This window comes from Anopheles funestus, chromosome 3RL (genome assembly GCF_943734845.2).
Source record: "Anopheles funestus chromosome 3RL, idAnoFuneDA-416_04, whole genome shotgun sequence".
In the NCBI taxonomy this organism is placed as follows: domain Eukaryota; kingdom Metazoa; phylum Arthropoda; class Insecta; order Diptera; family Culicidae; genus Anopheles; species Anopheles funestus.
Window position 1 is genome coordinate 18659049 of NC_064599.1, and position 15787 is coordinate 18674835.

At 41.5% G+C, this 15787-nt stretch overlaps 1 protein-coding gene across 3 annotated transcripts in view; it reads right to left on the minus strand.

Moving 5' to 3' along the window:
- The window catches only part of LOC125768584 (protein scabrous), a 64676-nt gene extending 49297 nt beyond the window's left edge, over positions 1 to 15379 (minus strand). Inside the window, exons 1-2 of one of the 3 annotated variants that reach the window (XM_049436453.1) lie at positions 14370 to 15379; positions 10428 to 11769 (exon numbers count right to left, since the gene is read on the minus strand). In XM_049436453.1, coding sequence (XP_049292410.1) covers positions 10428 to 10963 — 536 coding nt within the window. In that variant the 5' untranslated portion in view covers positions 10964 to 11769; positions 14370 to 15379. Of the gene's footprint in view, positions 1 to 10427; positions 11773 to 12288; positions 13718 to 14369 lie in introns of those variants that run through there. The other 2 variants (XM_049436451.1, XM_049436454.1) reach the window with 2 other exon arrangements.
- Positions 15380 to 15787: the final 408 nt, after the last annotated feature.

Genomic DNA, 15787 nt, shown 5'->3' on the forward strand with positions numbered 1-15787 from the left:
CCTGGCGATAGTAGAGGACGGTACCTACCACGACGAGCTTGAACCACGCGAAAAGAACATTTCGTGAGTGATTTGGGTAAGTTGCGGTTCTTTTATTTGGAGTTTGTTGTTTTTTTATTTGGTTGGTTCTGCTACTTGGCACATTAAACGTAAGGCTTAACTGCGGGTAGGTCACGCAAAAATCGATAAACAAGGTTCGCAAATTACAGTCACAATCACCTTCATCTAAAGGAGCTGGGCAGAATCATGAGGATGTTGTGGCCCTGTTTTTTCGGGTGCTAAGTTGTTGCACGACCCAATATAGTGTGATTAGAAGAAATTCTTGCCTCATTAATAGTATAAAAAATGCAAATAGAATGTGGTTTTTGTGTTAGGTGGTCAAACCGTTCTTTTGCTTTTATTTTGCTTCTCCAGGAGAGTCCTTAGAATCATTATTTCTAAGCTATCGTGCGTAAATCTTTAAGGGGAATTCGTTGTAGGGTAGCGAAAAACAAAAAAGCCAAGACACGCTCTAGTCTAAAAAACGAGTCTGTAAAAAAAAGCTATCCTGCTAGATTTCCCAATCTGCCCGGCTTTTTCCGTACGTGGTTGCGTGTTGAGGTATGCTGTGTTTTCCATTTTCTTCTGATCATGCAAACAACCAAATTCAATCACCGTTCGTGACGTGTGTATGTATGCGGTGTTGAATGGTCGCCAACACGAAGTCGTGAAGCGCAGGCTGGGAGCGCGCTCTCGCTGGGAAGTTGGTGCCGCTTTTTTTTGGGTTATATTGTTTTGCGAAACCAAATAGCTTCTTTTCTTTCACCAGACTTGGGACAGACTTAAGGTGCGTCACACCGGTTTAGGGGTGTGAGGGGTGGAAAAATGCTTAATGTGTTTAACTTTTCTTCATGTGTACATTAAGGGTGCAGGAAAAGCAAAATACACAAGCTGTAAAAAAAAATACCTCCATACTGACAGTAGCCCACGAAAAGGCAAACCCAGACGAAAGAAACCCCAAAAAATCGCAACGAATCGTTTGACTTTGGGCTGCACTTTCAATTTTTTTTTCCCAACCGTGTTCGCTTTTCATAAGCTTCTTTACTACCCCCTACAACTGCCATTCGTCCTGCAATGTCCTCTAGCTATGCCGAAGAAATGTTGAGGAAAACCTTGTTCCTCCTTAGAAATCAGACACGTGGCGTCGCCCTTTCGATCTCTGTACCGTGTGATGTGTGAAAACCGATACCCTTCAATGTTTTGCTAAAGAAGGACAACAAAAAATCCTCACACACATACACACAAGTTGAGATATGGGGGGGAATGTTTGTTGGAGTAAGTGTTACCAGCCCTTAATGTGTTTATCAAGACATGCCTGATGTCTTGGGCGCCTCCATTCATTCACCGGGAAGCCTTATAGAGAAGCGCACCCTACCGAAATTCGATGGAAATGGTTTTGGGGTGGGAAATATTGAGTAATAAATGAAAGGCTTATTACTTGCTACTTTTGCACCATTCACGTCTGGTTGAGCGGTGTTGTTGCGTGCGCGTTTGGTGCGCATTCCCTAAAATGCTGTAACACTGATACAAGGAGAACACTGTGAAGGAGAATATCGAGAAAAAACAGCGACATCGATCCATCCGCTTGCTGATGTGTTGGCAAATTATTGAGTGTTTGCTCACTCGACTTGCGTACCTTCATAGACGTTAACGCTTCATATTGAAAATGGCAAAGATTACACTGTCCTTACGCGCTCCGGGAAAAGCTTTGGTACCGTACTCTACACAGGAGGTAACAATAACCAAGCACAAAAAAGAGTACAAACAAGCGAACCTTCTGCGAACAAGCAATATCTTGGTGGAGCCAACGGGCACCATACAGCATTTTCAGAGTTACTCAACCTCAACCCAAACAATTACACTTCACCTTGCTTCCCACGCCATCCGAGGGATGCGAATACCGGTGGTTGAAGGATGATTGGATGTGTTAGCTAAGGTCATGCTTCCCCGAGGTTAAATGGAGTGTGCTACTCTCCGTTACTGCCTGGTTTTGCACGTACGAACCGACCAGCGGGTACGTTGGACCTACCTAATTCGATCATAAAACATCCCCCAAAAACCTTTACTCCCTTAACTTCTTTGATCCCGAGCCTCCCTTGGCAGCTTGGGAGGATCAGTCCCCAAAAACACAGACACACAGACACACATGCTCATCCTCCACGTGATAGAGAGTATCCTCTCGAAAATGGGAAGAAAAACATATATCCTTCCTGTAGTAGGATGATAGTATACCACCGCCAAACCAAGACATGATAGGGCGTTTTTCTTACGTTTGTTTTACTGTGCTTTTTCCTTTTTTTTTTGGGGGAGAGGGGGCATCTTCTTCACAAGCTTTAGCAGTAGCATGTAGCTTCTTTGGCAATGGTTCACGTGCAAACGTGTTTACGAGGTCCCTCCCAACGGATGACACGGATGAAGCTGATGGCTTTGGCTTAACCGTTCCGTATCGCAGCCGCCCAACCCGACCGTACACGACGACCTGGCTTACTGGCCTCCGGGGAACCTTCGTTGTTGGGGATGAAATTTGTAGCGTACCGCAACCTTCCACCTTCTTTTCCATACTCCGACAAGGAGGGTCTTCCTTCGTCCACGATAAGCAGCAGAAGAAACGATATAAAAGTAGCACCGAAGACACAAAACCCCCGTCCGTGGTACAGAGAACACACAGAGTAAGCACGTCTGTTCGGGGGTCGGATACGTGGGGGGTTTGGTGCGCATCTGACAAACGATTGACATATTCTCGGGGACTAAATTGGCCCGATTGGCACCGGTTATAGTGTACCGGCTAAGTGCACACGACGGCATGTACGACGGGTTGCCTTCGCTCAGCAGTGCCGCTGCGGCACGAGATGAGCTTCTGCTTTCACGCATAATACGTAAAATTATGTACCACCGGAGTCCACCGGTGTACCAGCACAGGTCAACTTTCTTCCCACCTCTGCCTCGTGGTGCGCGTCTTGGAAATCAGCCTCCCCAAAAACAACAAAAGGTTGTAGAGACGAAACCTGCGCACCATCCAAATGTACCCTTTTTGTCCAATGTTCTCATATATTTTTATTAAAGTCCCCCAACGGGTGCTGAGCAGCAATGCTATTACTTTTATGTGCTCTTGGCTATCTTTCTGGAGTACAAGGCAAGAGATTGAGAGGATCTCATTCCAAGTTTTTTTTTTGGGAAGGCGAGGAGGATAACTTCTGACATGCAACCTGGGGAAAAAACCCACACACACACACAGAACGAGATGACATTTGTGATCCTTAGTTAACAAAAGCGCTAACATTGCTGTATGTACTGCAGAGTCCAGCAGCAGCAGCAGCAAAGTTTGATCAGAAGTGAGTGTCCTGTGTTAGTACCTCCAGGACTTCCTGCCATCATGTCCATGTTTGATGAGTTAATTAAAATGCAAAGCATCGACTTTCGGTAGCAAATGAATGCTTCTTCGCTACTTCGCATTAAGGTCATTTGTGGGCTCGAGGGAAATAAGAAATTTCGACTATACAAATGAATGGTACAAAACGAAATGAAGCGTTACTCAGACGGTCGTAGGTTTTTTTTTGGTGGAGATGGACCTTTTGGAAGCTTTTAAGCACAACGTTAATTAGTTCGAATGATGCAATTATTGCGAGACATTTGGGAAGTTACTTTTGCAGCAAATGGCCGTAGTGGTTTGGAAAGAAGCAGTACGAAATGTTATAACTGTCCGTCACTGTTATCGTGCACGATATTTGCAGAGAGTTCGCTTATCAAACGATACACGATAAATCTCGTCTACCAGCAAACGCAATGTCGATGTGTCGATAAACCTGCAATACGAAGTGTCCGAGCGGATCAAAATCTCATTCCTCATTTCCAGAACGTCCCCAGGAACGGTGCTTCGGTTTTGGCATTTGTCTTCCAGCAAAGGGTACGTTGCAAAACATAATCCCATTTTACCGGCGTTCAGGTTTCCTGAGCACGCACAGTTCTGAAAAGTCAAGCCTCACACAAATCCGCCCGTGAACGTAACGAGCCCACCCAAAATGGAGTGTACGGGCAAGACCGGAAGGAGGGAGGGTGGCCATTTAACTTGGTGTACGTGCGTTTGTACGTGTGATTTGTTCGCATCTTCCCGTAACGGGGCCGGGAATCACATCGACCGGGCTGAAGTCACATCGTAAACGCTACCAGCAATCGATCATTTGCTTCGGCGGGTAACCACTTTTTCCCGGGGACATTTCTTGGCGTAGAGGCAACAAAGAGAAAAAAAACAGAACATACACACACACACCGCTACATGCTCCTCGGTTCCTCATTTTGGTGATGCCCGTCAAGGTGGCTTAAAACCTCGTTACCCACAGCACCCGGAGGAAAACTTGCAAGTGGCATTACCGCAGCAAAAGGATCCATGCTTCCGGTTCGTGCAGCGGACAAAACGCTGTGTCCCTGAGAGTTAGAGCCGAGAACAAGCTGCAACTTGTGTGTGTGTGTGTGTGTGTGTGTGTGTATGTGCGATATTTTTTTGTTGTTGCTCTTCGCTTAGTTCCTTTCCCAAAACGCACCATTCTGCAAGATTGGTCGTTAGAGCTGATTGGCAAAAGGATCCCGCTGTTGATGCTCGTTGTGCTGTTGTTGCTGGTGTTGGCAATGCCGATGGGCAAGTGTTCGAACTGGGGAAAAACACATACACACACACACATACGGGATCTCTTTCGCAAATGGTAAGCACATCTCGACAACCTGCTCGTTTGGTGAAGCCTTGGGCTTTTGGGGCTATGGTAGCTCGGCGATTTTTTTGCTGCTGTTTCTCGTGCTTTTTTTGTCCTTCTCCCTTCGCATCGTTTCCATTTCGGAGCGAAAACGGTGAACTAGTCGCTTTACAGTCGCGTTTGCCCGTTATATATACACACGTGCTACTACGGCCGTACGTATCGAACCATCCGTCCGCACGTCCGTGTTGGATGGCCCTCCAGGTAAATGATAAATGTATTCGCATGTCAGCAAGGATTCGGGTTAAAGTAAAGCTAGGTGCCACAAGCTTTAACCCTGGCACACTGTAGCCCACTCGTGCCTAGCACTCGAAGCTGGTTGCGAACGCGACAAAAGCCAGCCTTTGAAGGGGGTAGGATTTAGATGTCGCTGCCGGTGGTGTAAGGCCGAACGGATGGCACGATGGCACTATTGACGGTGGACAATGGACGACTTGTTTGCAGGTGATGGACGGCTATGGTGTTCGAATCGCATGCAAATGCAATTTGTTCATTTGTTGTTTTTTTTTCTTAACTGGATTTATTTATGCAAAATGGGCTTTAACGCTGTGGGAGAGGTGTTCAAATGCCATCGTTTTGATTTACATGGTCAGCATAAATTCTAGGAAAAATAATCTATTGTTTTTTTCCACCAATCGACAAAAAAAATGATTAAAAAAATCATGCTTAATATTTTATTTTTCATAAATTTTTAATTGTTATATTTTTTATACTTTTATATTTTATTTTACTTCTAAAAATATAATCTGTCAAACGATCTGTTTTTAAAAAGCCCCAACACAATATAAATCAATAAAAAATATTCTGTCCAGCAGGAGGTTTTCCTCGTCCCAACTGATAGCTAGAGATGAGAAAATTCTCCAAAGGATTCTGTAACACATAGAAATGTCTATTTTTAGAGTTTCCATATTCATTCTATCGATTTTTGCATTTACATTGCTCGCAAGGTATAGTCAATGTTTTACACTGATTTATTTTTTGCGACTTTGTAACGTTTTTTGTTATTCTTTAAAAAAAAAAAGATGTAAAATGCAATAATAAATATATGACATAGAAAAACATGATCTGAAATGCAGCCATGACAACATAAAAAAGCCTCGCAACGACTCGCGATAATTTTTGTTTGTTTGTGTGTTTGAGTATTCCATTTCAAACGATAAATTCTAACATCAGTCATCAATCCCAATAGAAACCGAACAAACTGCAGGCGGAAAAAACGTACCAAATAGTTTAAATGGTTAGAGTGAAAAGGACACTCCACTAGCTCTAGTGCTAAATCGTGTAATGCTCCATATGTTCTATCGATTGAACGAATCCCCAGCATTCTGTCTGTGTCAGTTTCCCGAGCCTGCCATCTGAATGCCGGCAGCACAATTGTGAAAGGATAGAAGAATACCGTCAGCTATTGTACCTTGCGTTGCGAATGCAATTTAAACACCCCAGAGCACTGTGTTTTGCTTATCTTGAAACGTTTAACCGTAAGTTTACCTTTATATCGCCTATGCAAAATGGAAGCACACATCGGAAGCGGATGTTTCGATCCATACACCCGATAAGCTACGTTTGCGAACGAATCGTCCCCGTATATCTTTATTCCATCACCGGCAGATGGCATGGAATCCTGCTGTACGACCAACGGCAAACTCGAAGAAGTTTAAGTCTGGGTTTCTGTGTGCGAAACGATTTTCCTATCCGTCTCCTGAACGAAAACGAATCCTGACCGATAAAATGAATTGATCCGGTCCGGTATGGAGCAATTTGTTTCTAATGGATATAAATGTACCATCGATTAGCTTTAACCGTTTTTGTCGCGGTCCGAACCCATGTCGTACCACTTTTGCTCCGGGAACGATCCGTCTGCTTCCCGGAGAATGAATTGCGATTCTTCTGCAATGAATGGTAGCAACGGTGACAATTGAATGTATTGGGCAAGGAGAAGTACGAACGATCCTGATACTTCTGCTGAAGCGGAAAAAGGATTACTGAGACACTTACACACACTATCGTTTGTGCAGGGAAAAACTAGCGCAACAGTAACGCAAGAACTCAACTCTTACCCCTGGTTGAAGCAAAATAAAAGTACCGAAAGAAGAATGAGCGTAAAAAGGATGGCTTTCGGTTTGGCTCCCGGTTGGCCTGCGGTCGGCAACTGTGGCTGTTCAGGAAAATACTTTCTCATTAATCAAACGGAAGGGATCGTAACCTTCATCACGGACTACTCACTACCGGTTGACTACTGACTTTCGGGGTTTCGTTGCTGTACCGGTTCGTTCGATTCCCGGCTAAAGGCAGCGTTCGGGGTGTGTTTCTTCACCCAAAAAAGAGATTAGTGCATGAAATGAGTTGCGAAACCATTAATTAGTAGCGAAGCCGGCGTAGCGCTGGTACCATACAGCTGGTGCTGGAAATTGTTGAAGTTTACAAGATTGGCGTTATGGTCTAGTTTTTCGTAACACGGCGAAACAGCCAGGAAAAAAGTAGCTCCTGTCACCGTTTTGATTGTGTTGGGTTGTGTTTGTGACTTTAGTCTTTTAACCCGAGCACTAATCATTTCATCCGTCCCGAAAGCCAATTATTATCGGCTTTTAATAAAAATCTTTTACCAATTTTACCCCCTTTTACATACAACAGCCCGTCCTTTCCGTTCCGTTGGGTTGGTTTTGGGTAACCGCGAATGTTTTCGGTTTCGTTTTCCGGTTTACTGCTCCCGGGTGCGTTTACCCGGGGGCGGGAGGCCTACATCATTTATCAAAACTTCTGGAAGTTCATTCGAGTTGAAGGCTTGGGAAATTGCAAATTTTTCGGTATTCACCTTGTGGTTTTTTTTCCGGAAAGGGAAGGATAGCTTTTGGCCCTATTCTGTGCAGGGGTGCGTAACGGTTTCTGTACGGTAAGGGTAGGGTAACATAAATTGATTGATTCGTTATTTGACCATAGAACTCTTTGGTGGGTTGGAGAGAGAGTATATATTTTTTTTATTCATACTTTACTCACCATGGGTGAATGAAAAATGTACGAAAAAAGGTTGAGCTGGGTTACTTTGCGATGCGGAAAACCGCGCTTTGAATACATTTCAATGAACAGGAAATGTAATTTTACACAGCGCTGTGTTAGAGGTTTGATGTTTCTGGGCTGTAAGTTTCTTCTGTTGTTTGTAACGAAGGCAATGGGTTTATTGCTGGTTTAGATAAGCGGTCCGTTTTACACCCAATAAAAAAGGGGAAAAGTTGAGCTTCTGTGAAGTTCTTTATTATATTATATATTGAACTAGCTTACCCGGCAAACCCAGTTTTGCCCTAAAAACATGCCTTTTGTAATTATAGCAAACATTTTGAGTGTTCAATCTTGATTCGTGTGGTATTATTAGAGTGGCGATTAGATATCGTTGATTAATTAAAAATTCTTACATTATTGCCATTCTCAATCCTCAAGATATTCCCAATTAAAGCAATTTCTTCTGCTTCTGTTGTGGCACTTCTCCTTTTTTGGCACTTCAGGAGGTAATTCTGGCTTTCCTTGACGATTGGGATTTAATACCTGGTACTTCCGTGTAAGGCGCCGATTCCACATGTACCACCGAGCCGCAAATGACTAAATAGCATTTTTTAATTATTCACACACTTGCTTTTTACTTATTTATCACTCACTTTACACTTTAATGAATAAAATTGCACAAATAAATCGTCATGTGTGCCTACTTTGATTGATTTATTCGTTAAATCTTTTTTGTTTTGAGAAGTTTTCAACATTATTCGTGTTGAAAAAATGGCTACGCCTACTTGATAACTCCCGTAGGAAAAACAGAAAAGAACTCATAATATTGGCCAGAGGCCACCTAGCGAAACGAAAAGTAGCGGTAAACCTATTCTCATACCTAACGAACGGTCAGAGAAAATTTCATACAAATCGGTTCAGCCGTTTCGGAGGAGTTTGCACACTAACACCGCGACACGAGAATTTTATATATATAGATTGAATAAATAAAAAAACATTGCATTAATCACTTTCTCGAAGTGTGCGGGTGAGTTAACTAGGCATAATATAAGATGAATTAATGTGTAAATATGAACCCGACCTGTGATGTTTGAAAACTCCATCTTAGTAAAGTTAGTAGTAGTAGTAGTATTTTATTGATGGATTACATTTTTCTGTTTAATTACATATTTGATATTGGTTCTGGTAGCCGCGTAAGTATTACATATGTACCTTAACTCAATACTCTTGAAAGGATTATTTGGATGACGCCATTTGATAAAGTATAGATTGTACAATTATTGAAGGTTACACCTTTGGGAAAAATTTCTTTAAAAAACCCTGTGTTAGTAAAGGTGATAGTAGAAAGCTCATCAGATAGGAGGATTGGCAACTTACTGATAATCGCAAACAATAGCAGCTGTTTAAGCACGTTCAAGAGAGAAATGAGCAGAGATTAGTTTCGATCCGATGCATTCGGTGTGTTAAAGCAAATGTTTAGCAGGAAGCCAACCGACAGCTCACGATTGCTGATGTAATATGCGCAATTTAAATGATCGTTCAAGGCTATTTGGAGAAGATGTGGATGTGATAGAGAATGTTACACCTCCTATGAAATCTTGCTAATTGATTAATAATTTATTATCAATTTTACATTTTTTATGATATTTTAAAGTTTTCTGAAGAATGGTTTACCAAAAGCTTTATCACCGGGAGTTAAAGCTAGTTAAATATATTAAGTTTTGTTCTTTTAGAGTCAGATAGAAATCCTCAACAATAAGCAACCTAAGCACTTGTGGTTAAAATTCTCCATCCCACACACAGTTCATGAAAATGGTTTACTCATAAACAGAAAATTTAATCTTTATTATCTACTCATTATACATCTTCAATGTTGAACACGACCCGCATCGCATGATGAGATATAGAACGATTTTCTTTCAGCTTTGCATACCGTACAAGGGTATAATCTTGTGGTTAACACTTGTCACTCCATTTCTGTCATGTACAGTTCCTTACAAATTCCCCCAGCGAGATTGATTTATCAGCAAAATTAGCGCAAAAGCTTTCCAAGCAGTAAAGTCAGCAGTTCCAAAAACTCACATAAAATCTTACAGTTATTAACAACTATTGCCCAACTCATGCTCGGAGGCAGCAGTTCCCTACGGAACCTTTCGGAACATTCCAACTGCCAACGTTATATTGCGAGAGGGCGGGGAAGGCCATCAAAACAGTTTCTCCACACAGTGCAGCTTCTTCCTGCAGCACTCTGTTACTGCTTCCGGTTTCCTGATTCAGTTCGAGCTGTTCGAGATTATCTTCCCATCTTTTGCCGCTTCACGTACCCACTGACAAAAACCACTTTGGCACAAAACTTTGGCAGTGGTTTTATTCGGGGGAAAAATGAAGAAAACTTTCATGCCGCCTGTACGGTACGGAAGCGATTACTAATTAAAGTTTTCCTGTGTTTTCCATCCATCCGTTCCCAATTCGCATCCAGTGCATCCTTTGCGGAAATGCTTCAAATGCCGTTGCAGGAAATGCACTAGCAGCGTGGTTGTGTGAGTGGCATGTGTTCCGACCACAAATCCAACCACCCATTTCTTCAAGTTTTCTATCTCTTCCACACCAATCCTCAATACCCACTTCTTTCGATTCCACAAATCTTACCTTAGCTGATCCAACTCCTCCCTTATCTGAGCGTCAGTGATTTCGGCCGCGTTCTTGCGCACATACTTTTTCAGGCTGTTCTCAAGCATCTTGTAGTCCTCGCGCCTCTGGTACGTTAGTGCATTCAGCTGCTTCGACAACAGCCGCACCTGATCCTCGAGCGTTAGCGCATCGAACCGTTCACTGTCGGCGTTCGGTTCGTCTGGCAGTACCGCCGTCAGGACACCTTCCAGCGTGGGCATCCGCGGTTCGGTTGGTCGGTTAGGCGGTGTGTTCACACTGGACGCTTTATTACTGTTGCCCGGTACGCCCGGCGTACCATTGAGGGCAGTTGAATGGGAAAACGATACTAATCCAAGGATAATCACTGCCGGCACGAATGAACACACCATCTTGGGGCGCTTTTCGTGGTACACTTTTGCCTCTAACGTAAGTTGTGCAAGGTTAAGGATATTTCTTTTCCGCACCTGTTTTATATTTACCACACCGGCGTAAGGTGTTATACCATGCAGGTAATACAAACGGGAAAAGCACATGCACTCACACCGAAACAAATGCTTTTTATAACATCAACAACACACAAAACCCACACACACATCCCACACTGCGGCTCCACTTCACTGTTATGTTTGCTTTGATCCCGAAGCACGAGATGATATGCAGCAGCAATATTACTTGCGTTGCGCGTCCGCCTTTATTTGATTGCCCTGCAGAAAACAGCAGCAGCAGTAAAGGAACAACAACAACAGCAAAAACACACAGAGCGGAGAGTGCAACCTGTTAAGCTTCGCACACTAAACCCAGGCACCCAGGCAGCTTTTCCTCTTTGCCTTATCGGGTCACACTCACACGCGAACGTAAGGTGAACCAGCAAGGATACGAAAATTGCAACGAAAAACCGGCACCGAACGGCACACGTACATAGCAAACGGTGTGCCACATACACGCGCGCACGATTACTATGGAGCAATATGTAAACACTCTCCTCACAAACTTACACAAATAAAAACACTCATGCACATACACAGGCACACAAACACACACGCGCGCGGGTATGAATTACACTGTACCTCGCAAAGGGAAATACCTAGTGCACAAGCAAACACCGATACACCGTACCACGCCGATAAAGCTTTTATCCTTCGATCGAACGCCTTTGCATCGCTGTGTGTCTAGCAGGATGGAGGCCAATTTATAGGGCTAGAGCGTACTTTATTGGTTGTTTCTCATGGTTTTTTTTTGCTCTCTTTTTCGATTTCGCAGAAAAGCACACACACACTCTAACAAAATGCACTGACAGTTTTCTAAACTCACAGGTTACTATGATGAAAGTCGATTACATCTGCTAAAAACAAAAGAAAAGTAAAAATAGTAGAGTGAAAAATACTGTTGATTGGTGATTGTGTGTAAATTGTATATTAGCTAGTGCAAAAACGAACAAAAAAGGGAACGATGGTATAATGGAGCTTATTTCATTTCGATTCCGATTCCACCCAGTCGAATTGTGAGGAGTTAAATCAGTTTCCACGTAGTCCAATGAAAAATAAATTCCTTTCCCGAAATTAACGATCTTCGGTGACGCTTCTGCACTGAACCACATCAAGGGCTGACTACAAAAAAAAAAAAACTTATCGTGAGCTTATTTATGATGTGAAAACGACAGAGTGGCACACGTAAAATCAACACCCCCTTACTACGCCCGGTGTACGTGAGGGTAAGTTTGATATGTTTGTTTGTTTGTTTTTTACTTCGTCTGGCTGTCGTCACTCACTTAAGAGGGAGGATTTGTTTTCGCATAAAAATTACGTGCCACTATGTTGGAAGCGGTGGAAAATTAGCCTTTTATGGGAAAATGCAAAACCCCCCGTCTGCAACAACATCGCGAAATGGAAGAAAGTACGCTCTAGTGTAAATGTTCCGCGTGTTCTGATGTGATGAGGTTTGCAATGAAAGTGAAATAATAACAAAAGATTGTCGGTAAAGGTTGGTTAGTGGAAAACAAAAGAACGGAAGGAGAGGGGAGGCGGTGGGGGGAAGGGTGGTTTTGTTTGGTTTTCCTCGGAAAACCCACACCAGACAATGCTTAACGCAACTCCGCAGTCATATGTCTGCGTACAAATTTTGTCAGAGCACGTGCAAAGACGAAAGCTTTTTCCACATTTTCCCACGACGCATACCACCCTTCTGTTCCCGACCCCCTTCTGCCTTAAACCCTCACAAACCTATTTCAATATTTCAAGTAAAGAACATTTTCACTAAGAACACATTTTTACCACCCACTCGTACTCGTTATGTGTATTTCAAGCGCATTGTTGAAGCTTTTTTTCTTGTTGTACCCCACACAGTTTTCACCATCCAAAGTCACAGAAACAAAACGTTCCAATAATTGTGCTTTTCTCGCAATTCACCAACACACGTGTACGCGCATTTAAATTTGATAATAAAGCGAGAAAAAAAAACACACACAAAAAAGAAGCTCCCAACAACACCATCAGTTTGGAAAAATCAACGTTCGGCTCCGGCACACTCCGGTGGATGATAAATTTTCAATTAGCACCAGACCAAAATTTGTTAGTTTATTTTTCCATGCTGCTGCTTCGGTTTTGTGCTTTTCCACACAATTGTTGCTGTTTGTTTGGGTTTTTTTTGTACTTTTCTGTCGATGTCAACAGACTTTCACGTTTGGTATTGTCAAAAAACGGACATTTTGTTTTTTCCTCTCTTATCTACCGGTCAATGATTGTGTGTGCCTGTGTGAGGGTAAGCGTAGGGAAAATTGTTATTTCAATGATGATCGGTGCGGTTTTTCCACGTTGATATCAAACCGCATAAAATAGAGGAAAAAAAGGTAGAAATACCGGAAAGAATAACATTGAGTTGTACTTTGATTTGGTTGGATTGGGAAAGTAAAATTCAAACGAAAAATGCATCGGAACGTGTGTCTGTGCTGAAAGAGAATGAATGGTGGTTGTTTATATTTTTAATTGATTGTGATAGTAAACATGTATGACCTATGATTGTTCTGATCAAGAGTTTTGTTTTTTTATTTACGAAAGCCGGTTCATATAACCGTTAAGGGATGAAAACCGATTCCAATAAGCGAAGCGAGTTAATAAATAATTCACTACCGAACTACTGACCAAAACAACTTTTCCCGTGCATGCTTCAGTGAAGGAAATTCTTATATCAAACAAGAACAATAACAGACATTTGAAATAAAAAATGGATTATTTCATGTCTCCCGCATGAATTTTCTCCGGAATAAAGTTTTTGTTTATCTACACAATTCTTGTACAACCGGACACAATAAACTCACACAAACACTTCCTCTTTGAGCTTCTTTTGCCGGAAAGTTCGTTCATTCAGTTCACAGGCGTCACACGAAAATACGCTTCTCGGACACTAAAAGCTCTCTGCCCTGAACCACCGGTACGATCCGATTTAACTTTATCCTCTGGGCTTTTGGAGTCCATTTTGGCGGCAGTTGCTCTGTACCATCTTCACTTAGGGCACCGAAACTTGATTGATAAATATTTAATTCCACTCCAGCCGTACAATCACACATACACACACACACACATATACACGAGGAACACTTTTTCCTTTGCTCGTTCGGTTGTTGAACCTGCTTTTAAATACACCGCACTAGGAACGGATTATCCTTTTCATTAAAGTTCCTTTTCATGCTTTTCATTTGCACAGTTAGTTGTTTATAGTGTATAGTTTTTTTAAAGGAATTGAAGTTGTGTTTATTGTCCTTTTCAACGAATGAAAGGATAAATTGATAAAAACGAAAAAATCCGGGTGAAAATTCTTTCAACAAAGAAGGGACATTGCAATAAAAACTACATTAGTTGTTATCACAGCAAACGCGAAACTTTCACTAGAGACCACTATATACAGACAAATTAGAATGATAAAACAATTCAGTATATTTTATACCTTTTTCACCCACTGCAAATATTTTTTTTTTCAAACTTTTATCCTTTGTTTTCTCCTATTTGATTCACGGCACAAACACTTTTGCTTTTAGATCGGCACAGTTACGTTTATGCTTGGCGTATGATCCTGATACACGCTGCAAGGACGATGCTATCCTTCGCCTATGACGTCCGCACGGTTCGAGAGATGCTTTCTGTTTGGTTCACTTGACAGGCGATCAGTTGTTTCTTAAAACAAACCTGACCTAACATTTAACGGACAGTCCGGGAGAGCTTTACAGGTGTTGTTGGCGCCTAAATGAGAGAGAGAGAGAGAGCGTACGTACTTCATTTAAACTGAACGCGTTCATTGATGTTCCTTTGCAGGGGTGGTTTGTATCCGATAATGCAATATGGGGAAATAAAAAATATATAGATGTGTTTTGTTTTTTGAAAAGCATTTTTTTGTAAAAATTTGTGTATAAATTACAAAAATATATTTGAAATTTAACTTTACTAAAGTTCGATGAAAAATCAACAAAAGTTATGAAATACTTACCGAATTTACGCAGAGAAAACACAAATTATTTACATCCATATACCAGTCTAGTTATTAAATTTAAATTTTGAAACCATTTATAAATAATTAATATGACTCTCTGACTAATTTAATTAATTTGATTATAGGAATGTAAAAACAAATATATTTTTTAAATATTTAATTGAAAATTTATGCAACTAAATGGAATAATATCGTTTGTGGATTAAAACCTTTTAATGAATGCAAATTCTTTAGTTTAGTCTTTAAACTCTCATTGCAATCTACTGTATAAAAATCAAACCAACCCTGTAAAGGATGCTCTCGAAGCGTACTAAACAAGAGAGCAGAAATGAATGAACAAGAAAGAGTGAGAGAGCGCGAGAGGGAGAGCAGCGCGTGTAGCGAATGAACTTTCCATCCCTTATATTGCGATGTTTGCGATGTTTTTGTCAAAAGCACGTGGCAGCAAATGGTTTAATGCGATGGAAAAGAATGGGAAGAACATTATGCACCTTTTTTTTATTTTAGTAACTTTTTAAAACAACGTGATGATATTATTATTTCGTATTTACCATTAAAAAATGCATTCTAAAATCAATTTTATTGTATTTTTTTGTGTTGATTTTGTTGTTTCGTTTTAACGAAAAATAAAATATTTCTCTTATATTTCACCTCTTACTGAAAAAAAGATAAATAATTTCCATTAAACATCCCCAGTAAATGAGGTAGCACAAAGTCCCAAATGTTTCCAATGTTGAAATGCATTTTCCATTGCACCGGATTTCATCCCATTCCTTACGACTGCACACCATAATTCCCTTGATGCGCGCCACCAACCTTTATCAGGATGAACTCTTCCGTAGTGTTAACACCTCGGCGCACTTTTTTGCCGGAAGACG